This window comes from Maniola hyperantus, chromosome 3 (genome assembly GCF_902806685.2).
Source record: "Maniola hyperantus chromosome 3, iAphHyp1.2, whole genome shotgun sequence".
Lineage (NCBI taxonomy): Eukaryota > Metazoa > Arthropoda > Insecta > Lepidoptera > Nymphalidae > Maniola > Maniola hyperantus.
The window spans coordinates 7244677-7270814 of record NC_048538.1 but is presented as its reverse complement, the minus strand read 5'-3'; the positions used below and the strand labels follow the sequence as shown (position 1 = coordinate 7270814).

At 37.2% G+C, this 26138-nt stretch overlaps 1 protein-coding gene across 10 annotated transcripts in view; it reads left to right on the top strand.

Moving 5' to 3' along the window:
- The window catches only part of Tlk (Tousled-like kinase), a 56341-nt gene that overhangs the window by 15740 nt on the left and 14463 nt on the right, over positions 1-26138 (top strand). For 2 of the 10 annotated variants that reach the window (XM_034984700.2, XM_034984699.2), the window contains 6 exons: positions 3495-3580; positions 6339-6395; positions 16114-16204; positions 17020-17172; positions 18504-18664; positions 18780-18872. In XM_034984700.2, the coding sequence (XP_034840591.1) occupies positions 3495-3580; positions 6339-6395; positions 16114-16204; positions 17020-17172; positions 18504-18664; positions 18780-18872 (641 nt within the window). The other 8 variants (XM_069509618.1, XM_034984701.2, XM_034984706.2 and 5 more) reach the window with 6 other exon arrangements.

Genomic DNA, 26138 nt, shown 5'->3' with positions numbered 1-26138 from the left:
GGCCACTTCGAAGAATCACGTATACGAACAGAATACGGATGAGTGCACAAAGGCCCTTAGGGGTTGATTTTTCAAAAAATATATCTTAACGGATGTCTCGTTACAATAGCCATCTGCATGCCGAATTTCAGGTCAATCCGTCAGTGTCTATTGAGAAGAACCTAAAAATTACGCAGATCCATCGCGTCCATAGGTTAGGTACCTATTTAAGGGCTAGTCCACGTTTTAACTTCTAGGCGAGTAAACTAGACGTGCGATGAATCATGGTCAAAACAAATGTATTGCAAAACGTTGTATGATACATCATACACACCTTATTGAAAATCAGGCCTGCCGTGCATTGTAGGCCGGGTGGCCATAGCCGCAGTGACCACTTAATTCTTCCTCGGTCAATGGTCATACGAGTGCACGTATTGCGCGAGGCTAGCGGCCAGCATCTTATTTTAAAACAGGTCGGCCCTACCTACCCGCCTAAGTGTAGAACTAAGAGTGCCAAGTGCGAGGCAGTTTTTAGTTCTTACACTCTCGGCGCTATTGAATACCCTAGTCTGCGGCTCTGGTATTAAAATTAGCGCATATGCACGCTCACATTTCTATGGCGAGTAAGATATTATATATGGTGAAATATACAAAGTCAGACACTATATTATATAATAATAATATTATCCCGTGTGTGATGTCTTTACTGACTCAATGACTTCTCACAAGAAACTAGTTTCTCTCCCTGCTTTGTATTCCTCCACTGTTAATGCCGCGCTGAGGTCCTGATCCTTTTTCATTAATCTCATAATGGAAGGGGTTTTCTGGGGATAATAATACGGTGGGCTGTCAGATCCTTCAGCCAGTAAAGTTTAAATTATAATGTCTTGATTTATCCAAAGTTTTTAAGAATTTATTTATTGAAAAAAAAATGCATTCATCGTTCTCTTTGGGTAGATTTGACATTCGGGTTGGTATAGGCTTTGGGGGTGATGAGGTAGCGGGTGCGAGAGGGGAAGGGGGTCACAGAGGATGGAGGTGAGATCATAGTGGCGAGTGGCCCGGGGAGGCGATCAATATGTACATTGAACATACATACATATATAAATAACCGTACCTAACTTCTCCCAACTCACTGTCTGCCCCAGATACTGCGCCAAAACCCCGTCCCCCCACCCCCTTGCTATTTCACCGATTCTTTTTCATAAACATTGTTATTACATAAAGGTAAAATTACCATTATGTACTTGTGGTACTCCAAGGTAAACCTAATATCCACCCACATAACTACATACTTACAAATAATATATAGACTGATGAACACATAACACTCCTTCGCGTTGCGCAGTCGTGTAAAGTCGTTTTGTATATTATGTTCGTAGGTATGTGGATTGTGAATATCATAATTTAGAGAATATAAAATCATAAATGTATAAGTATTTTTTAAATAATACGTAAACGAACGTTAGGTTTTCACTTTTAAGAGATCCATCCAAATCGATGGAATTTACATTAACATACTAAATTCCATCGATTTGCGGACGAAGTCGCAGAGTCGAAGAGTTCGTCCGCATAAAATTTCTGGTTTCTCATTAGATCTAAAACTTTCCCGCTGCAAAAGACCTCACTTACCTACTCACTCAGTCTCACCGAACCCAGAATACCTAAATGCCAATTTTCATATCTCTAACTTCAAAAATATAGGAGCTTGCTGCGCTGCTTGAGCGGTCTGTAGTTTAACACGCAGTCGCAGCTTGAAGCAGTCCATCCTGACTGCTTCAAGCTGTCCGTGTATGGCTGGTCTAAGGGGGGAATTTCCCAAATTGACTTTTACAGATTTTTATTATTTAAAGCTAATAACCTAAATGTCGATTTTCATGTCTCTAACTTCAAAAACAGGACTTTCATACAACCTTCGAACCCCCTTTCACACCCTTTGGGGGGGATATTTTTCACAACCGTTTCTTAGCTGACACCTACATCCTAGTGAGAACCTACCTTCCAAATTTCAAATTTGTAGGCTTTATAGTTCCTGAGATTTCGTGATTAGTCAGTCAGTCAGTCAGCGAGTGTGAGTGGTATTTCGCTTTTATATATTTAGATTGAAATAATAAGCTGTGACCGACAGACGCACCTCACCTAAGGGCTCGTTTTTACGATACGCGTATAGTACGAAACCTTGTAAATACCACTACGCCCGTACTTCATACGAGTTTCGTACTATCTTCCATTCCCCCATTTTACCTTCTTAGAGACGAGGTTGGATTTTTGTAAAATCCTTTCTTAGCTGCCTACGTCCTAGAAAGAACCTTCCTGCTAAATTTAAACTTTCAACATTAAATTTAATAATAACAGTAATTAAAATTTTCTCATACAAACTTTTATACTTACCCTATTTTACCATCCTTAAGGGATGAGTTTCAAAAAAAACATAAACTGCTTTTTATCATTTAAAATCACTTACTTAAATACCGATTTTGATGTCTCTAACTTTAAAATCATAGTTCTTTCATATGACCTTCCAACTCCAATTCTCCCCCTTAGGGGGGGATTTTCTGAACATCTTTTCTTAGCTGGAAGCAAGTGGAAGTAACGTATTTACCAAATTTCAAGTTATTAACAGTAATTAAAACATTTAAACTAAATTCTAGAAAAGTAGAAATTGGTCGTACGTACTCCGACAAAAAGTGAGTGTAAGCAGATCTTCATACATACATATTACATATGTATATTAGATAGTAATTCGAATTTTCTCATAAAAACTATCATTCTCTATTTTACCAAACTGTTTTGAAAGTCGTCCGACTGCAAGCAAAGCTTAACTGATTTTTATTATTTAAAACTTTTAACCTACTCCAAATATAGAACTTCATATAAATATCTACCACCATATTTTCAACCCTCTTAAAGAAACCTCGAAACTCCAGAAATTTCAGATTCGTAGCCCAACTTACAGAGTTTTCGTGATGATCAGTCCTTTGTTAAATTGCCTTGTTTATAAAAGTATATTATTCCTTTCATGTAAAGAGATTACTTATCAAAACTGTTGCCAAAATTAAAAAAAATGCCCAACTAGTATTGACCGTGTCGTGAAATTAAACCAAAGGAGATGTACGCAACGTACGCAATGAATGCACGCAAATAATTTACAACAAAATACATATGAAAAATATCTAAGATGTCCCTACATAGTAAACAAACTAACTATTTACAATTAACATGTAACCTCTGCGGGATTAGTATCATCAGACACGCTGTGTTGGTTGACTGTGTTATAGATGTTGAACCCCAAATTATGGGCTAACTAAGCAATACACACAAACCAGCTTTGAGATCATCAAACACAATATTATGATGATTACATGAGAAATTATATTGCGCTTTAATGTTTTTATAATTACTCGTAGCTATTTTTGCTGGGTTAATTACTGATTTTATTATAACGCTATACCTACTTAATAACCTTAAATTAATTTTAAGGTTGGGCGTAATAGAGTTTAATCTGTTGTTGTTAGGCGCTGGCGTCAAGATGGAGCACTTCCAGGCGGCGCTGGATCCTCGCAAGCAGGAGCTACTGGAGGCTCGCTTTCTAGGCGCCAAGGTCAGCATCCACTTTGTATCTATCCCGCTTGCATTGTACATAAATCTAAATTAATCTTTATGCGGAAAGAATAACTTTGTTTATTAGGAACCTCTATCAGTGCAACCTTTACAAGGAATTGTCAAAATTGGTTAAGATTTGACGGAGCTACCGAGTAATATCAAGTTGTTTTGAGATCAATAATTCTCTATCCCGAACGAACGGATAACAACTATTCTATTATGTTAACTGGAGCATTAGCTATAAGTATGCCAATTTGTATTCAAATCCGTTCAGCATTTAAACCGCACACAAACTGAAAGACAGAAATTTAAAGAAATTTGTTTGGAAGCTATCCATATTATTATATCGATAAAAATGCTTTTACTGATTAAGATTTTCAGAAAACATTAATTAATTATTAATTGTTAATGTACAGATATCGTCCCGTTACAGTTTTATTATAAGTATGTATAGATTATATTATTACGCTTACTTACACATCAACGTTAACATTTCTCTAATTTAGTACTTATTAAGTAAAACCCGTTAATGAATGTCTTTAATAACACGATACACCTACCTAACTACATATTATTGCAAATTGCCTTGAAAAGAATACCGACCTAAACCCCTACGTAAAGAACAAATCTACCTAGCGGCGTGCTATTAATAAACATCTATTTTTTGCGCAGTGGGTATGCGTGAGTAGAGTAATTGTTTCGTCCTCAAAATACCTTTTAATAAAAGCCTTATCAATGCTATTATCATAAATAAAATTCCCCTTCTCGTTCCTTTAAAGCTTTTTAATGAAGTAAAATTACTCCGAAAAATGGAAGATGGCGAGGGCAATAATGTTTGCAGATCGATTCTTTTGTTGTCTCATCGTTACCCATGCCGTGTGCGCTCTGCTCGCGTGTTGGTTCAGACTTCAGTTTATCGTTACGCAGAGGCAATTGCCGTGTATCATTGAGCTACGTCAGCAGGCTCACGCTTACGTGTTCAAAAGAAAATGGCCGCTTCGCAACGCTGCTATAATGGAGTCGAACAGATCTTGTTCTGTTTCTATAATGTCAACAAAAAGGTGTTAACATTATCTCAACTTGTAGTATTTTTACTCACATTTTTTACTTCGCGATTCGAGTTCGAGTAGCTACGTATTTATATTTAAACTGTTGTATTTATAGTTACTAGTTAAATCGTCACAATTCCTGTAAGGGGGTAATAAGGGAAGTCATCTGACCTGCGATCTACGAAAGTGGAATTAATTATCATTTGCTTTGACGGAGAAGGAAAACATCGTCAAAAAACCTGAGCGTTCTGCATAATGCTCTCAAGGGCGTGTGAACTGTGAAGACTGCCAATCTGCACATGGCAAGCGTGGTGGACTATGGCAAAACCCCTTTTCATTCTGAGAGGAGACCTGGTCTCAGTAGTGAGCCGGCGAAGGGTTGATGATGATTGACTATATATTTGAGGTCAAATTAACTATTTCAATAAAATTAAGCACTTCTGACGTTGTTCCTTCGTAGAAGTGGATATAAATTTTCGAATAACTTTTACTTTCTGTTTTTCTTCCCTGAAACCATGATGAACAACCGAGTTAAAAACTTAACAATTAACAGTTTATTTGATTCAAAAGTTACATACTATAAAATCTGTAAGTAGAATATCGATTATCAAAATTGGACTCAATTTATTTTGTTTGTAGGTCAGTCATCTTTTTGAATCTTCAATGTTATGATGATATTTAACTTCATTTATTACGCCGAGGTTGTGTCAAGTCAACTTAATCTCACCATTGACTTACTATGATGACCTAACACAATCGTTACGAAAAGCGGAAGAGTCTTCGTGATGCAGAAAATGCAAGCTTCATTCGATTCACCTGAGCCTTTATTGCGCTTACTCGCGCGGACTGATCATTGCGCTGTGTCGCACAGCTTATGTATAGACTATAGATAGTTTGTACATACACATTGTGGTCTCGGCCAAGTAAGTGATGTAGATATGTAATTCCATTATGTGTCTCGCCTTCGTCCGCCCCTCTCCCCGCACCTCTCTTATTCTCCCCTCTGTTGGACCTATTGACGCGTCATTTTGCGACGCCAGGGCATTGGTTTTATACGTTGTTGTTTTGCTTTGTAAATTATTCAATTTCAAATGATCTTATTTATTTATATCGTTGTTAATCTTTTCGCTCATCGGAATTATTTAGAGTGAGTAATCAACATCAATTCGAGCTATTTCATAGCCCTATGTACCTACCTACTCTTTTTATGAACATGTATGCATATCAGTGTTGTTATGGCATATCATTCTATTTTTTTAATAATATAATGATCTGCGTATGTAGGTATGAGACTACCATTTCGTCATTCGAAAACAAGATGGCGGACAGACACAAATAGTTTGCCGGTAAATGTACGTTTGTGACTTATCAACCTACAAACAGATTGGAGCGCTCTCACTGCCTGACTGAGCGGAATCAGAGCGTCAAAGTGCCTACGTATTACAAATATTTCTTTGCCCGACGATTTACTTTAAAAAATAGCATTATTTGTTGTTTTAAACGTTCTCTAAAATAGCTTTAACATTTAGAGGAATATTAAGAAATATAGAAAATGAGTTGTCAAAATAAAACTATAACAGAAGGCCGCCCGGTAATTATTAACAGAAAGAAACAAATCTAGTTATAAACCGTATTTTAAAGCAAAGGGAGTTTCTGATTTCTAAACGTATGGTTTAGTACACGAGCGCATTGATCGCGTGTTTGCAGGTGAGTGCAGGAGCCATACTAGTAGAAACACATCGAGTCACCGACTTCAACACGGTGGTGAGTTTGACCTTTTTTGGATTTGCAACAAAACGAATCACGTTAGTGCGGACGTGGTACTTTTTGTCTTAAACGCGAGTCTCGCATTGTCCAACTGTCTATTGCATGATGACACCTCTAAATTTAGACTTTAGTAACTCTGTGCATTTACTGCGTGGCGTCTGGTCACCTTGATATTAATTGTCACTAGATACCTACTTCTTGTGACAAAATACCTATCTACTATCAATTTGCAATAAAAATATTGTTTGCTATGTCGATATACTGATATGTGTGTCAAGTTCATAGCTTTCAAGTTTGTAACTAGAATGTAACATTCTATGGTTGAATCAAAATAGGTATGTTTGTGAAAGTATTAAGTAGGTAGGCCGTATGTATGTTTTCATAAAATTATAATTTTTTATCAGTTGTTTTTCTTATCGCTTCATATCGTGTGCTAAACGTTTGTTAGATAAGATCGTTTGAAGGCAAAAATTGGGTTTAATCAAAACATGTAGTATTAATTTTTGGTTCCGTACCTCTAAGGAAAAACGTAACCCTTATAGATGTCTGTCTGTCTTTCAAAAAACCTACAGGGTACTTCCCGTTGACCTAGAATCATGAAATTTGGCATGTAGGTAGGTCGTATAGCAGACGTTAAGGGAAAAATCCGAAAACCGTGAATTTGTGGTTACATCGCCAAAAAAAATTAAAATGTATTCATGAAAAAATAATTAATATTTTCAACTTTTAAAGCAAGATTACTATACCAGTGGGGTATCATATGAAAGGGCATTATTATTTATACATTCTGAAACAGATTTTTATTTATTTTTATTCAGAATAGTTTTTGATTTATCTTGCAAAATGTCGAAAAAATACGATTATAGTACGGAACTCGCACTTCGCCGGTTTTATACGTAAAAGAGCTAGAATGTTGCTACTTGCGAACGGCCTCCATGAGCGTAGCAGGCGGCTCAGTCGCGGGGCCGAGGGGTCACCGACACTGCATCGCGCCGCACCTATCTGTCACCAACCAAACACTTTTCATTTTTTTCGACATTTTGCACGATAAATTGAACTGTTTTAGAATTTAACAGGTAAAGTCCTTCATAATATAATACCCCACTTGGTATAGTTATCCTACTTTGAAAATTGAAAATACTAATTACCTACTTGTTCATTAACATGTCATTATAATTTTTAGGGTTCCGTACCTCAAAAGGAAAAACGGAACCCTTATAGGATCACTTTGTTTGTTGTCTGTCTGTCTGTCGGTCTGTCAAGAAACCTACAGGGTACTTCCCGTTAACCTAGAATCATGAAATTTGGCAGGTAGGTAGCTCTTATAGCTGACATTCGGGTAAAAATCTGAAAACCGTGAATTTGTGGTTACAACACAAAAAAATTTAATTGTGGTCATTAACTAATAATTAGTATTTTCAGTTTTCGAAGTAAGATAACTATATCAAGTGGGGTATCATATGAAAGGTCTTCACCTGTACATTCTAAAACAGATTTTTATTTATTTTTAACCGACTTCAAAAAAGGAGGACGTTCTCAATTAGTCGGAATCTTTTTTTTTTAATGTATGTAACCGGATTACTCGAAGACGCTTGGACCGATTTTGAAAATTCTTTTTTGTTCGAAAGGGTATACTTCAAAGTTGGTCCCATTTAAATTTGGTGAAGATCTGATGAACATCTTCGAAGATAGATACTGGAACTCCTCAACGGATAAGAGTAAATTGCTCGCGATCAGTGTAATAGCTTAGTAAACAGTAGTTTTTTAACCAGTCATAGCATAATTCCATGGGGCCACTAAAAATTGTAAAATAAATTTTTTTTACAAAAAAAATAAAAACCGACTTCGATACACAAACACTAAAAATAATTTAATTTATCACCGAATATATTATGTATACAAGAGTTAATATAGTTCCATAATAATACTTTTTAACCGACTTCAAAAAAAGGAGGAGGTTCTCAATTCGTCGGAATCTTTTTTTTTTTTTTTTTTTTTTTTTTTTTTTTTTTTTTTTTTTATTTTTTATGTATGTTCCCCGATTACGCGAAAACGCCTGGACCGATTTTGAAAATTCTTTTTTTGTTTGAAAGGGTATACTTCAAAGTTGGTCCCATTTCAATTTGGTGAAGATCTGATGAACATCTTCGAAGATAGATACTGGAACTCCTCAACGGATAAGAGTAAATTGCTCGCGATCAGTGTAATAGCTTAGTAAACAGTAGATTTTTAACCAGTCATAGCATAATTCCATGGAGCCACTAAAAATTGTGAAATAAAAAATTTTTACAAAAAAAATAAAAACCGACTTCGTTACACAAACACTAAAAATTGAAAAATAATTTAATTTATTACCGAGTATATTATGTATACAAGAGTTAATATAGTTCCATAATAATATTTTTTGGGGTCGGTGCCAATGAGGTGCCATTGTGGAGTCCCATAAAAATATGAAGTCTAGACGATTCGCGCAGCTAAAGCTAATTGGCACCGGCACCAAAAAGTATTATTATGGAACTATATTAACTCTTGTATACATAATATACTCGGTAATAAATTAAATTATTTTTCAATTTTTAGTGTTTGTGTAACGAAGTCGGTTTTTATTTTTTTTGTAAAAAATTTTTATTGGTAGTTGGTTTGGTGTATAGGGTACTTCCCGTTGACCTAGAATCATGAAATTTGGCAGGTAGGTAGATCTTATAGCTGACATTTGGGGAAAAATCTGAAAACACATCATCTGAAGATACATCTTGGAAGTTCTCCTAATTAAGTAGTAGCCGTTCTTAAGTATAAAAATTTCACACTACATATATTTTAGACTAAATTTTAGTCACAACTAATGAATTTCATGTTCCTACTTCCTGAGATGAAATCATAAACGCCACAAAAACGTAATTTGCGTTCCAGCTAAATAAATCAATGTGAGGGTGTTTGAAGGCACCGGAGAAAAGCGAGAAGGCGTAGCGCAGCAGTGTTTTCGGCCGGTTTGCACTTTGCACATTGAACGCAAAGGGAAATTATAACATGGCGAACACAGCCTCGCCCCGCCTTGGCTACAATGCGCCGCCGAACCTCATTCCACGCTTAGCCGCCCGGTTCCGCAGTTATTTTTACACAACCCGACCTTTCGCACCGGTCGTCACCACACTCCAGCAAAAATCTAAATCGCACTCACAAATAATTGAAATAAGATTCACTATTCAATTCAAGCACACTCGATATTCAATATTCAAATTCAACGCCGTCGCTTCTGGTGTCATTCATCGTCGAATTTTTGAAAGTAAAATCTTGACAAGATATTTGGTACATCGCGTACGATCAATAGTACATTGCATACGGAGCGTCAGCTCACACAGACCGCCGCGGAGGCAATGAACGCGCGTCGCGTCGTGGGGCCGGCGGCGGCGGCGGGCGGCCTGTCATGCGTCAGCTGAGCGTCACGCCGCGACATTGCAAGGTCCGCCCGTACCGCCTCGCCTGACCCACTGCGCCGTACCGGCCGGCTCGCACGCCGGTGTTTTAGTCTATTTACTATTATGATTTTATACTAAACAGCATATAAGTAATACTTTTTAATTCTAGTTATTGGTAGCTTTAAATATCATAGCTCATAAAAATGCTTTAAAAGTAAGCGTTAAGTAGAGCGCACTACACAGCCGGATCTCCCAAAGCGACACGTCATTTGTTGTGAATGGAACGCCGCCGCGCATGCTCGCTACGCTCGTTTGGCTTGCTTGCAAAGTTGTATTTGGCTTTATCGTGAGGCCATTTTATTGTTGGTATTCATTCGTGAACTTTATATTAACAGAACACCAATAATTGTATTATCCCAAAAAAACTTCAAAAATGAAATAAAAATATCGTAACTTGGCAAATCGCGCAGCACAATTATCATCATAATAATAACTAACTTATGCTCGCGACTTCGTCCGCTTGGAGTATCAAATTCCAAAAAGCTCTATTTTTACCCCCTTAGAGGTTGAATTTTCGAAAACCCTTTCTTAGCGGATGTCTACGTCATAATAGCTACATATTTGCATGCCAAATTTCAGCACGATCCGTCCAGTGTTTTGAGCCGTGCGTTGACAGATCAGTCAGTCAGTCAGTCAGTCAGCTTTTCTGTGTATATATTAAGTACACGTTATAACCATTCAACATGAACACACGACCGAACGGTACACGAACCATTTCAAGCTATTTTCGATCCGCTGATAACGCAGAAACTATTGAACCTAAACGTACAATTAATTTTGCATATCTAATAAAACGTTTTTGAACACTAGAATCTAAAATGTCATGAAATTAGTTTAGGTAAACGGCTATTCAACACAAGTGTCAGTACTAGTTATTTATACATAAAAACATAAAATAAAATTTAATTTAAAATTTATAAAACCCCCGTCACAAAAACCTCTAAAAAGTAAAAAATAAAGTGATGGCCCTTTAAGTTTAATATAAAAATAAATAGTAAAATTTATATCCAAGCGTTCATCGCGTCGGGGGACCGCTAAGTAAATAAAATAAAACTAGAATACCTACAAATGATAAAGTACCTACCTTCGTATAATTATGCTGTTATCGACGCCAACGGGACGAGCGCTTGGATATAAATTTTACTATTTTGATTAAACTTAAAGGGCCAATACATTTTATTTTTTACTTTTCAAATGTTTTTGTGTCGGTTCGGGGGTTTTAAAATTTAAATACTTACGTCTTGTGAATCTTGAAAGCGTGAGCACATCGGAAAACGACATAGAAGTTCAATATCCACAAAGTTTGAACTTAAGATCGAATAATTTTATAAGTTTTGTAACTATGAAACCTGCCAAACAATATACATATACATTAATTAACAAGTAGGTATCTGGGTAAACGATTGAATGCAGTAACATCAATATAGACCTTATCAAGCTCGTTCGAGACGTTATTAAAGTCAGCCTAATCAACAAAATATATACCGCATGCAAGTAACAAAACATTTCTATCATGTTGGTTTCAGAAGTCACATATTGTCTGAACTCTGAAGTATTAATGAGCGCCATGATATCCGGTCCTCAGACTTCCTAATTCTAACACTTCCTTCACTCTCGTTTTATCCTCGGTCTATCGTAGTTTCCGGCTCCAAAGACGAACGCTCCTACGACAAACATGGCCTGCTCACAGCCTCTTGTTAATAGTTTGGGCTTTAACTGTGACCTTAGCTGCTCTCCTGCATCTCTCTTGTCCTTATGGGAAACATCTAACATAACATTCCATAGCTAGCTAAGTGAGGTAGTCGAATGTGTGGGGTCCAGATTATCAGTAAGAACGGAAAGGATTACAGTATTACAGATTCATGAGACAACTTTGCTCAATTTTCAGAAAGTAACCTTGCCAATTTAGTAGTATTCTTGTTCATCTGTTATTAAAAAAACTATATTTTTATATCATACTCTTGAATTTAGTTTGTAAGTACAAGTAAAACATCATTTTTGGGTGAAATTAGATTAAATTTTTGTGAAAATCTAACTTTTTTGCTCTCTCTCTTTCACCAGCATTATTGATAAAGTTATCTCTTGCTCCTGTTCATTTTCAATGCTTTATTGAATTTTTATATCTTTAGTGTATTCTACTTTTGATCCGATTTCATTGGAGGATTCATCGATTTAAGGTTTGGTAAATCGATGGGAGGATTCATAAATTTTTTTAACAGGTTTTGATACTGATTTGAATTATTTTCATAATAATAAATAATTAATGTCGTTGACGTTGGTACATCATACATAGGGTATGTATTTGGAAATACATTTGATAAGTGTGGCATGTTGATGGCAGGATGTCCTTCCGTGTTGTTTTTGAATGTAAACCCATTCAGGTTTTCAAATTTAATGAAAATAGGAAACCCAACATTATGTTCAATCTTATCATGTTTACTTATAGTAGGTATTCTTGAGTTTTTGATAAGGATTCCCGTCCTCATTGCGAAATTCCGCATATAAATTGTTTGGACTTTAGATGTCGTACCTCGAATGAGTGTGTTGTAAAACATAAAATGGAGACGTTAGAAAGCCTAGCAACAGAAATAATCAATATTGCAGGGTCTGATTCGAATTTCGTGGCGCCTCGTTGGCGTTGCACACTTGTGGCTGAAATTGCGCCGAGCCCTGCCTCCCCCTCTTTCACCTCAGGCCCTGCACACCCCTCGCACTAGAAAATTGGGTTAAACAGCACGCGGCTGAATACCGCACCGGAAGAGGGGATTTCGGGGTCCGCGGAACTGCGCTTCCACAATGAATGCGGGACAGAGATGTGACTGAGTATTGATTGTCTTCAACATCGAGACGCAGTTTCCTGCGCTACATTTATGCACACGCCCCTATCACAATCTTGATGTTGGTTATTAAGCAAATAAAGATGATGATTTCAACTATAATTGTTATTTTAAGTAACACATAATTAATATGTAATAGTTATTCTGTTATGACGCATTAAATTTAAAGTATGTTGTTATAAAGAGTAAAGACTAATATAACAAAATACAAATTCGCGTTGGTTTTAACTTGTAATAACTTATAATAACTGACCAGGCTGGATATCAACAGAATGAGGAGCACTATAAAAATAATTTCGTTGACATCCGCTGTAGGTGGGTATGGATTTTATGCATCATGCATATGCATGTTTCAAATTTCAGTGTTGATACTCAATTTGCCTTTATTGCAAAAAGTTTTTACAAACACAAATATGGTTTTTAATTAAATAACTCTTAATGCGTTTAATCCAACGCGTATGTGCATAACGAAGGCGCATATATTATACATCGACGTACATAAATATTGTTGCCAGCTCGCTAACTTTCCATTCGCCTGGTGCTAGGTGTGCTAAATATAGGCACAACAATAAGTACTTACTGCGTGGTAAATGATTGAACAGTTAAGACAAACTATAGGATTAAGCAAAGTATCAACATATCTAGTAATCAAGAGATACTAATAGTAAATAAAAAAGCAAAAAATATTAATTAGGACTTGGTGCTTTGTTGATTTTACTTTAAAACTTGTTATCTGATACTTACGTCATCTAGCCTTGCCAGAACATACCTAAGGCGATAGATAATACTTATGTTCTAACTTTTATTTGAATCACGTGATATTATTCTTATCGTTAATTTGAATCAGTCGTTGCATTCGCTTAAACATCGGCATCGGTGCCATAGTTGTTAGTTCAGTAAGGAGGTGGGCTGCTGGTGGAGAGGCGGGGGGCAGGGGGCACGGGAGGGAGTGCAGAGCGGCAACGTTACAGTGATAATACTAATATGCCTGTTTGATATGTTTTTACCGTTTATTGCGTTGTTTAGAAAAGTTGTTCGTTCTCTATTTGTGCGGGCAATAATTTGTTTACCCTTCGACAAATTAAGCTTTTACTACTAATTTTCCGAGATCATAAAAAATGGAATATTCTTACTTGGTTTAATGTCCTTCATGAAGCATAGTATCGATTGTTATTATGGCCGTATCAACAGTACTTTTCTTAAGCTTAGGCAGTTGTTTCGTTCTTTAAACGCCCTTGAGTGACATCAGTTCACTCGTCTTCTTGTTTGTCCGGTGATTCTATTATAAATAACAAGATATAATCTACATAGTTACTACCTAGTTATTGGATGATTTAATATCGAAAGGGTTAACAAGTAGTTACCTCTATAGTGTATGTGTTGTGACTTGTGGACGATTACCTACGTCAAGTCGAAAGTTCCAATTTTTAATATCGATTTCCTCAAATTCGACATTTAAATAAAATTTTGAATTTCTTTATAGGTACTGCCTACTTACCTCTTAGTAGATCTTAGATATTTATTGTAGGATCTTATCCAATTCCAAGCTTGCATGTATGTTCGGAGGCTGCAGCTTTTATTACAACTTCTACACAATTATGCTATTTAAAAGCTTTGTCGACTGTTCTGCTGAATTGTGTTTTTCATAAGATTTATCAAGATTATCTTGTTAAATATCTATAACATAAATAACATCTAGGAACAATAGAACAAAGACCCTGATTACGCATAGCTCATGCATTTCCTAACATTCTAGTAGTTCTTATGATTAGGCAATGCGTACAGACCTATTTAAGTTTATGTGAATGATAGTAGGTAGGTATGAACCAAGTATGAACCTATGAGTTTTGCATTTGTTAGTATTCAATAGTTATACTGTTTTTATTACAAAGGTTTGTATTGATACTTGTTGTTTTTAAAAAATTCTTGTTTGTCCGAAAAATTGTATCATATTTAGGTTTTTAATAAAGAAATTTCTATTTGTTGGAATTTATTACCTTAGTATTTTTCCCCCAAAATATGTTTGTGTTTACTATTTATACCGAGACAATTGCCTTAATTGTTTTTAGAATTATGTTTATCCATACGTACTAAATAAATACGAAACTGCGTCTGTCTCTCTGAGTCTGTTATCTTTTCATAGCTAATCTGTTTAACAGATTTTGACGAATTTGGTAGATAAATACAGAGATGGCTTGCATCCCGGAGACGGATTAGGCTACTATTTATTCTGGGAAATCAGACTTGACTTAATTCACGTGGACAATATCCTTCATCATCATTTTAATTGCTAGACGGCCAGCGATGTCACTTCAACTAGGTATAAAGCATTGTTTGAAATACCTATAATGTATGTATCTCAGTTGCCGTATCCTAAGTATCCGCTAGGTAGGTAGGTACTTAGGTAGTATGGAGTTAGAAAATGTTACTTCAATAATGTAAAGTTTATCGTAGCGTTGCGTAATGCGTTGGTCGTACAATTCTGCCGATATTTTAGCTTGCTGCATACCTACGTATGTATGTACCTACCTCCGTACCTTCATATCTGTGTTTATGTTGGTACATCGCGGCACAGACGCCTACGTAACACGTCCAGTAAGCAGTTTGTTGTGGGGCACGAGCGCCGATATCACGTACTTGTTCGCCGCAGGTCGGGTCGGTGGCACTCCGCCCGCCACCCGCCGTTGCTAGCTACCGCACCTCGGTCCTCGTTGCGGGAATAATCGGTCAAGTCAATTTCATTCCGACTACTTTTGTAGTCTTATTGCAATAATACTCTCAGTGAACACCTGAATACTTCTTTTCCTTTGCTAATATTGTTTGTTCAGTTCGTCCCGAACTGCATATTGATGATGTTTATTTTCTGCAAATGCAAAATTTTGCTATCTTCTTAATTCTTAGTTTGCAATTACGGGCTATTGACCCGCCGTTCTACGAATGCCACTCGTACCTTTCACAACAATCTTGCGAAATAAGCAGGACGCAGGTGCCTACTTACGTTAGTAACAAAAGTAAGATTTATGCCTGTATCAGTGTTAAGTTTTATTGGATTAACAATGCTTCTGGCCTTGTATCCTTGTAAAATGGCGCCTCGCCCGTCGTTATTATTATTACATACGAAGCGAACTTCGTGACGATCTCCATTCTCCAGCCCCCCCGCTTCACACCGCCCCGCGGATGCGTATCCGATTGTCGCGAGTCGACTGGCGTTTACTACTTGTCAAACAAGTTAGGTTATTCGGATTATTGAAGCGAAAATTTAACTAAATTAGAGAAAATTGCCTTTTTCCTTTGTACATAACATGTAAATAGTGTAAGTTGAGTGCTAAACTTAATGGAACCCAAGTGAAAATAGAAATAAAGTGGGCGAGTCATATGTAAAGACGCCATCTTTCTTTACAGATGTCAGCTGGGTCACAAATTCAGATGGCACCACAAACTACTGTCAACACTGGGCAACCACTACTTAATCAGGACTCCAATATGAGCACAGGTAAAGTGTGTTGTGTTTAAGTGATGTTTAACAAGTGCAGTTTAATGTGTGATGTGATCAGTGAAGTTAAGTGTTTGCATTACACGCTCCCAAGACACAAATTCTTCGAAGGCTAACCTTATTTACAAACTTTGTGGACAAAACTTCTATGGATAACTGCTGTCAAAAGGAGTGTGACGTCAACTTTTTGTGTATAATGCCGGATAGGAACTGCGAAAGTTTAATCTTTCCTCCTGTGATCCGAAGCTATTGCGTGACACTATGCATGACTATAAAAGTGGAACTAACGTGAACCACATCGGTCTGCTCAGCTCTTTATCGAAAAGTGAGTTTATGTCATTTTCCCTGCATACGCAGCTTGCGTCGAATAATAATTGTTGTTTATTTGCCAAGACGTTGCAATGATATCTGTCAATTATTGAAACACCCTTACAGAAAATAGTAATTAACTTTAATGTTATGCTTGTCAATGGAAGTATTGATCAACTGATCAGATCCATTAAAATTTATTACAGCAATTATATCTATTATGAACCGAATAAAACACCAGTAGAGGGGTCCTGTGATTTCGACACATTTTAGTAGCTTTCAGTCTTCCTAATAGTGCTTCAATTTTGTTATGAACTATAGGTTTCTTTTTAATAAGTCCCGGACAATGCATTAGTTTAAATTCTCATCATTCTGAGATGTCTATTATGTAGACAGAGATCAGTTGGTTGCTTGCTAAGTTTCTATGATAAATTCCTGAAATCTAATTAGTTGATTAAGGCAATGCATCCATTGAATCACTTTCTGACTGTTCCATTACCTTTTAGGATCCTCACATAGTGATAAAGAAGTGGATGTATTGACTCCTGAAAAGTCTGCTGCTATGCGAGGTTCCAATTCAGTTCCTGGCAGTACTTTGGTGCCACCAAGTGGTGCCACACCTACTATAGCAATGCCTGAAAGGAAGAGAAAACGGAAAGGTACTATTAATTTTTTAATAAGTGCGCTCAAAAGAATTTGTCTAATCTAAAGTTACAACATGGTGGATTGCTTAGGTCATAGACTAAAGACTAACTACACAAGCCTGGATGAGATCTGGTTTTGCACAATGGGTAGTCATGCCTTGTAGTCATATTAGACTACTTTTTTTGTACTCACTGGAATATTTATCATTTTAAAGCCCCCTCGCTTTACTTGGGCGGAATTTCTGAAAATCCTTTCTGTGTGTAGGTATAGTACGATTCAAACGTAAATGCGCCCCTGACGTTTGTGCACGACGTTGCGCAGAACACACATTTTGGGTGTCCGAGATCAGGGAGGGTAACGTGTTGCAACTTCACGCAGACGCATTTAAGTTTGAATCTTACTGTACATTATAGAAAGAACCTAGATGTGAAATATCTAGTATAGATCTAGCAATTTAAGCAGTACGTTGATATGTCAGCCACTCAGTTTCTCTTTATCAGTACCCTTATTATAAATGCGAAAGGGTGTTTATTTGTTGGTTTGTCCTTCAATGACGTTGCAACGGTGCAACGGATGGACGTGTTTTTTTGCACGGGTATAGATAAAGACCTAAAGAGTGACATAGGCTACTTTTTACCCCGAAAATCAAAGAGTTCCCACTGGATTTTCGAAAGACCTAATTCCTAATTCGCGCAGTTGCGGCCATCAGCTAGTGTATAATACATACAGGCTTGTGCCTGTGATTGTTGCTGTATGTCCGCGACTTTGTGTAGATTTATGGTTTTAAACCAACCGCCGAGTTTCTTGCTGGTTCTTCTCCATGCATGCATTCCGAACCAGTGGTAAATTAAACTAGTTAACGATGCAAAAGCACTTGTAATAAGTCTACTTAAATAAAATAAATTCTATTCTATTCTAAAATCCTGTGGGAATTTTTTAATGATTTTCCTGGATAAAAAGTAACCTATGTCAATCTACAGGTCTTTAACTATATCCATGCAATCACGCCGATCTACTATTGCTTTGTTGCAGTGTGATTGAAGGAAAACTAACAAATAAACACACTTTTGCATTTATAATATGTAGCACTTGGGAACAACATAGCTATCTATCGGTGAAAAATGACTAATTCCAAAAATTTCCCCCTAGATTAGGAGGTAATTTCGGTTACTAGGCGTTATTTTGCGGAAGTCCATGATATACAATGAACCAAAAGCTTAATTTGTTATAATCCGCTGAAACAGGAAACATTAAGCTTTTGGTTCATTGTAGATTCATTTGGAAACAGAGAGAGCATGCAAAGTGTGTAGAGAACCTTGGTTGTTAATAACATGATTGTTTCCAGGTGAGGAAGGTGTAGGTGGTGGTGGAGGGGTCGGCGGTAAACAAAGGCATAACTCTTCAGATAAAAATATCCGAGAATATTTTTCCAAGCACCCTTCGTCCAGTCCTGTTCGGCTTGCAGGAGCTAAGTCACCCTCGCCACAAAGCGCTAATTATCCTATGGTAATTCCTAATTTATTTTTATCATCTCGAAGATCAATAATGGTGGTTTTGTATGTGAATTTTTTGGTCTACTTACATTGATGACTTATGTTGAATTTTTTTTTAATATTTATAGTACCCACCATCATCACCTTCATCATTATTGCCTTCGGGAGGTGACTTTTTACGATCCACCTCACAGCAGCGACCTCTCACTTCTGTTAAACAGGTAATGTCTATCATGATTTATTTGTCTGCCTTGGTGTACTAGCTAGCCCATTCTGATCATGAGGTTACAGTCTCAGCTTGGCATAGCTTTTGGGGGTTTTCTATCAAAAAAAAGTATCATACCCCTTTTTTGCCAAAAGCCAATACTCCTGCACCTGATCTCTCTCTCTGCTACTGTCGTCGGATTGCCGTCCTGTTGGACTGTGAGAGCGAGGGAATGGGAAATGCAACTGTTCCTGTGCACTCTTGTGCACTGTAATATGTTGTATCGATGGCTATTTGTCTAGTCTCCATTGAAATTGGCTTTTAATCGGGAGAATATTATTATTAACAACAAGAAATCAACAATAATGAAATCAATATATCCATAATCTTTACTAATTAGCGATGTTATTAATGGCATGTAATCTCGAAAGCTCTAAGCAGATGGCGCTGATGTAGTTGGAGGTCATGCTATCTGTCAACCATGGTTTATTAATATGTGAATATTAGTTTAATGAGTAAAATTATTTAATTTGTGGAAATAAAATGCCTCCGTGTTGTGTTGGACCTTTGTGCTCATCGAGAACATGGGACACAGGTTTACAAAAGATGCACAGTTAAAAAAAATGGATTGTAGCAATAAGGAGAGACAATTAATATAAGCCAACAGTAAATGCCGACATCGTGAGGAAACCTGCACACTAGAGAGTACTCTAAAATGTTCTCAAAGGTGTGTGAACTGTGAAGTCAGCCAATTTCGATGGGCTAGCGTGGCAGACTATGGCCTACAATATTTCTCATTCTGAGAGGAGACCCGTGCTCAGTAGGGGGCCAGTAATGAGTTGACCATGACATATTTTACAGCTAAAACTCGAGAAGTATGCTGTACCTAGCTAGTTAAGGCAGCTCAGTTCGGTGCTTTCTTCATACAAACGTAGGAGGGAAAATACAACAATATTCGATATTGTACGCACAAAACTACGAATTATATCGATTTATCTCGTCATTATCTAGGTTCAATGATATCTAAAACATTGAAAAAAATATTGATTTAAAAGTTACGAGCCTCAAAAGATTCCTATTTTAACACTAAATTTATGTCAACTTTGGGCGTAAATAAATAAGATTAGGAATAGGAAAATTCTAAAAAAAATTATCATTAGACATAGTTTATTTATTCATTAGTTGAAATAACTTTACTTTGCAAACCTAAATTCAGTAGTTTTTTCTCAAAAATACTTTTCCCAAACTACTGTTCAACCCTTTTCAAGCGCCAGATTTCGGCTAAAATCATCATGCTTCTCACCCCAAACATTAGACACCGCGCGGGTGGCGGAGGGAAGGGCCAGCCCAGCGGCGCGCGGCTGCGCGTGTAATATTGTGGTTTCTATGACGACAACTGTTGTTATTAATATGTTTTCAAAAACAAAAGTCGTAATGATTTTATAAAATTAATTTTTATTCAGTGGCTATGCAAATGTGTAGAAGATTGAGCAGAGCAGAGTCAATAAGTCCTTCAAATACTTATTGCATTTTGTACATTGACCTCTGGAATTTGAAATTTGGACACCAATTTTATTCATTGGTTTATTGACCTGACTTTGTTGTTGAGGTCCTAGTAGGGATATCTACTCGTGTGGTCCTAGTACAATAGGTAAGTAACTTTGTTTAGTTATTTATTTTATCTAATTTTAAAAAACCGGCCAAGTGCGAGTTGCTCGCGCACCAAGGGTTCCGTACTCAGGTATTTTTTTGACATTTTGCTTCATAAATCAAAAACTATTATGCATAAAAATAAATAAAAATGTGTTTTAGAATACACACAATACAGTAAAGCCCTTTCATATAATACCCCACTTGGTATACTTATTATACATTGAAAATTGAAAATACTAATTATTTTTTCATTAACACACTTTAATTTTTTTTGTAAGTTGTAATCACAAATCTATGGTTTTCGGATTTATTCCTTTACTTGTGCTCTAAGACCTACGTACCTACTAAATTTCATGATTCTGGGTCAACGGGAAGTATCCTATAGGTTTGTGTGACAGATACGACACAGACGGAGAGACGGACAGACAGACAGACAACGAAGTGATCCTAAGGGTCCCTTTTTTCCTTATAAAGTACGGAACCCTAAAAAGGTACCTGTATATGTATAATAATATAGGTAGGTAGGTACCTACCTGGTGGTATTTCTTTGTATTTTTAGGGTTCCGTACCTCAGAAGGAAAAAAACGGAACCCTCTGTCTGTCTGTCTGTCGGTCCGTCTGTCCGTCCGTCCGTCTGTCCGTCCGTCCGTCCGTCCGTCCGTCCGTCCGTACGTCCGTCAGTCCGTCCGTCCGTCCATGCGTCTGTCGGTCCGTCCATCGGTCCGTCTGCCCGTCCGTCTGTCCGTCTGTTCGTCTGTCGGTCTGTCCGTCTGTCTGTCTGTCCGTCTATCTGTCTGTCTGTCTGTCTGTCCGTCTTACAAATAAAGTACGCAACGCTTCGTACAAATAGTACTTTTTTATTTATTTACTAGCTGACGCCCGCGACTTCGTCCGCGTGGATGTAGGTTTTCAAAAGCCCGTGGGAACTCTTTTATTTTCTGGGATAAAAGAAGGCAGGTCATGCCTGTCGTAGAGGTGATGGCCGTTGGAGCCGGAAAGTTCTTGAGTGGAGACCGCGTAGGTATAAGTAAGCGTAGTGTGGGACGCCTTCCAGCACGATGGACCGACGATATACAGAGGCTGGCGGGAAGTGGCTAGGTGAGGAAGGCTGAGGACCGGGTGTGGTGGCGCTCTTTAGGGAAAGCCTATGTCCAACAGTGGACGACTGCAGGCTGATGATGATGGAAAAAATCACGTTGATCCGTTGCACCCCTCACACGTCCCTATCCGCCTTCTCCACTCCTGTCACGCTGGCGAATAAGTTTGGAATAGAATAGGATTTCGATGGAGTGCGTGGATTTTTGTGAACGGAGTTCAACCATGTAGTCGTGGTTTGGTACAATAGTAAATGGTACAATATTAATTCACCAACAACAGTTCCTAAAACCCATAGAATAGGAGTGCAGTACCCTGCAGCATCAGTATTGAAGAGTTGGAACTTAAAGTTCAATAATGGTATATATGTTTGGCATCTACAATATTATCTCACAATCAACAGTGGCTTAGGAGTGCAATACCCTGCATCATCAGGGTTGAAGAGTTGGGATATCGAGTTGAATTATGAAGTCGTTGCTTGGTACCTAAACCAGAGATAGTTTATTCTAAGCGTACCTTTAATATCAATTCAACATCAACTATTCCTAAAACAGCTGATTGAAATCCAAAAGTACAAAAGCTACCCGTGATTATTATGATGATGGTTGAGAAGTTGGCACTTGAAGTTTTAACATGTATGGTTTCTAACAAAAAAGAATGAATGAAATCGGACTACGCGTTAATGAATTACAGCTCAGTATACATTTTAACTTTCAACCCCTCTCCTAAGGAAACCATGCTGAATTTCGGGATAAAAAGTATCCTATATCCTATATCCTCATAGTATGACGTCAAATCGTACCAAGTTTCATTGGAATCCATTCAGTAGTTTCAGCGTGATGCGCGGCCGTGATACAGACAGACAGACAGACAGACAGACAAAAATGAAAAAAATTCCAGTTTTGGGTTCAGTATCGATTATAGAGTGCCCTCGAAAAAAAAAATTTCAAAATATCTTCAATGTACAGAATTTCACCTGTTACAGTTTTATTATAAGTAATAAAATAATAATAATAATATTGATTCAGATACAAGTTAGCCCTTGACTGCAATCTCACCTGGTGGTAGGTGACGATACAGTCTTGCTTACGACTATTTCGGATCGGAAATTCTTGGATTCAGGTTAAATGAAGTGCAAAAAGAGAGATCATTAGGATTCCGTACCTCAAAAGGAAAAAGGAACCCTTATAGGATCAGTTTGTTGTCTGTCCGTCTTACAAATAAAGTACGCAACGCTTCGTACAAATAGTACTTTTTTATTTATTTATTCAGATACAAGTTAGCCCTTGACTACAATCTCACCTGGTGGTAAGTGACGATACAGTCTTGCTTACGGCTATTTCGGATCGGGAATTCTTGGATTCAGATTAAATGCAGTGCAAAAAGAGAGATCATTAGGATTCCGTACCTCAAAAGGAAAAGGGAACCCTTATAGGATCAGTTTGTTGTCTGTCTGTCTGTCTATCTGTCAGTCTGTCAGTGTGTCTGTCAAGAAACCTGTAGGGTACTTCCCACTGACCTAGAATGATAAAATTTGGCAGGTAGGTAATAACAGTTATAACACACGTAAGGGGAAAAATCTGAAACAATGAATTTGTGGTTACATCACGAATAATAAATAAAAATGTGTTCATTAACGAATAGTTAGTATTTTCAACTTTCAAGTAAGATTAGTAAACCAAGTGTGATATCATATAAAAGGACCTTACTTGTACATCAAAAACCGATTTTATTTATTTTTATCCATACTAATATTATAAATGCGAAAGTGTATCTGTCTATCTGTCCGTCTGTCTGTCTGCTAGCTTTTCACAGCTCATCCATTTAACCAATTTTGATGAAATTTGGTACAAAAATAGCTTGCATCCCGGGGAAGGACATAGGCTACTTTTATGATAAATAAGATTTAGTGGATACCGCTATTTTTCTGGAAATAACGTTAGATGCGAAACTTCAATGGGGCTCTCATATAAATAACTTATCGAACAGACAGTTCTGCTGCATATGCGGTAAAAAAGATTCGCCAGTTGACAGACATAGAAACGGCGAGACTAGTATATTTTAGTTACTTTCACAGCATTATGTCATATGGCATATTATTAGAAAAGAAAAAGAAAGAAAAGAAAAAACGTTTATTTTTAAAGCTGTACCACACATTACCAGTTACCAACTGGTTAGGTTATCCCAGCGCCTCTTATACTTGAGTAATAAAGTCAAAAAACCTCAAGTAGAAGAAGCGCCGGAATAAAGTATGTCATGTGTGGCACAACCCAAAAAAAAAGGTCCCTACTCAGCATAAATGCATATTGTCTTGCACAAGTACAAAAACATACAGCGCTGGTTTTCAGTAGAAACCCTGATTCAGATGGCACCACGGAATTATTATGGGGTAATGCTGCTGATATAAATTCTATTTTTGTGCTGCAGAAAAGGGCTGTTCGAGCCATATATAGTATGGGACCACGAGAGTCGCTGAGAACTAAATTTAGAGAAGTTAAAATTATGACAGTGCATAATCAATATATTTTTGAAAATTTATTGTACGTATATAAAAACATAAATAAATTAACAAAAAAAGTGACTGTCATAAGTTCAAAGTGACTGTCATAAGTTCAAAGTTTTCATAAAACGTAAACTAATTAAAAAATCCTATTACATTGTAAAGGATTATTTAAATGATAAGCAAGCTTGGGAATGAGTTGCTCGGCTTTGTGATAGTTCCAATAAGTTTAATTTATGATTTTGTAAAGTGGTGATAATAAAAAGAATACCCGGCTGAGTTAGCTGTGGGCTCTTCTCAGTCTTGGGCACGTTTGGAACCCTCGTAGCGTTTGCGAAATAATTATCACCACTATATTTTACAAATCCAACAACTGACAATCGAAAAGAGTAATTTATTACCTATTTTGAACAAATCATTTGACTTTGACTTTTGATCCCGGAAAATCAAAGTTCCCACGGGATTTTTAAAAAACCTAAATCCACGCGGACGAAGTTGCGGGCATCATCTAGTGCATAATAAATAGTTTTTGATTTATCATGCAAAATGTCAAAAAATACTATTTACCTATTTATTTATTTTTATTTTTCACTAGCTGCCCCGGCGAACTTCGTACCGCCTAACAGTCGATTCTTTTTCAGGAATTTTTTAAAAATTTTCTCTCCGTAAGAACCATATTCGTACTTCAAGGAATATTATAAAAAAAGAATTAGCGAAATCGGTTCAGCTGTTCTCGAGATTTGCGATCAGCAACACATTTAGCGATTCATTTTTATATGTACCGAAATTCTAGTTACATAGTAGTAATAAATTAAGTTACATTGTAAATGCTTATCTCTAAACGGAGATTTAGAGATAAACATTTTACTATTGTAGTACGGAAACCTCGGGGCGCGAGTCTGACTCGTACTTGGCCGGTCGGTCTGTCGGTCGGTCGGTCGATTTATTTTAGAATGCATCGTATCGACAGCTGGTGGTAGTAGTTTACATATATCCTACTAATATTATAAACTAGGTGAAGCTATGATAGCCTAGTGGTTAGGACGTCCGCCTTCTAAACGGAGGTCGGGGGGTTCGATCCCGGGCACGCACCTCTAACTTTTCGGAGTTATACGCGTTTTAATTAATTAAATATCACTTGCTTTAACGGTAAAGGAAAACATCGTGAGGAAACCTGCATGCCGAGTTCTCCATAATGTTCTCAAAGGTGTGTGAATTCTACCAATCCGCACATGGCCAGCGTGGTAGACTATGGCCAAAACCCTTCTCACTCTGAGAGGAGACCCCTGCTCTGTAGTGAGCCGGCGATGGGTTGATCATGATGATGATGATGAGGTGATGCCCACGACTTCGTACGCGTGGATTTAGATTTTTAAAAATCCTGTGGGAACTCTTTGATTTTCCGGGATAAAAAGTGGCCTATGTCACTCTCCAGGTCAACCATACCCATGCAAAAATCACGTCGATCCGTTGCTCTGTTGCGACGTGATTGAAGGACAAACCAACGAACCAACAAACAAACACACTATCACATTTATAATAGGTGTAGTGATGTGTGTGTGTGGATGTTTGGATGTTTGTTACTCAATCACACAAAAACGGCTGAACAGTTTTGGATGAAATTTGGAATGGAGATAGATAAAAGTGTTAATTTAGGGTATACCCTAAATTAACACATAGGCTACTTTTTATCCCGGAAAATCAAAGAGTTCCCACGGGATTTTTAAAAACCTAATTCCACGCGGACGAAGTTGCGGGCATCAACTAGTAATAAAATATAATTTGGACTTATCCGAATTCCGAAAGTCAGGGTTGTCAAATCACACTTTACATTATAAAGGCGAAATTTTGTATCTGCGTGTGTGTGTGTATAGGTTTGTTACCCTTTCACGCAAAAAGTACAAGACGGATTTGGCTGAAATTTGAAATAGTGATCGCTTTTGAAAGAGTTCTCGCGGGATTAAAAAACCACTATATCCTCGCGGACGAAGTCGCGTATATCATCTAGTTACAAATATAAGTATGTAGGTCATA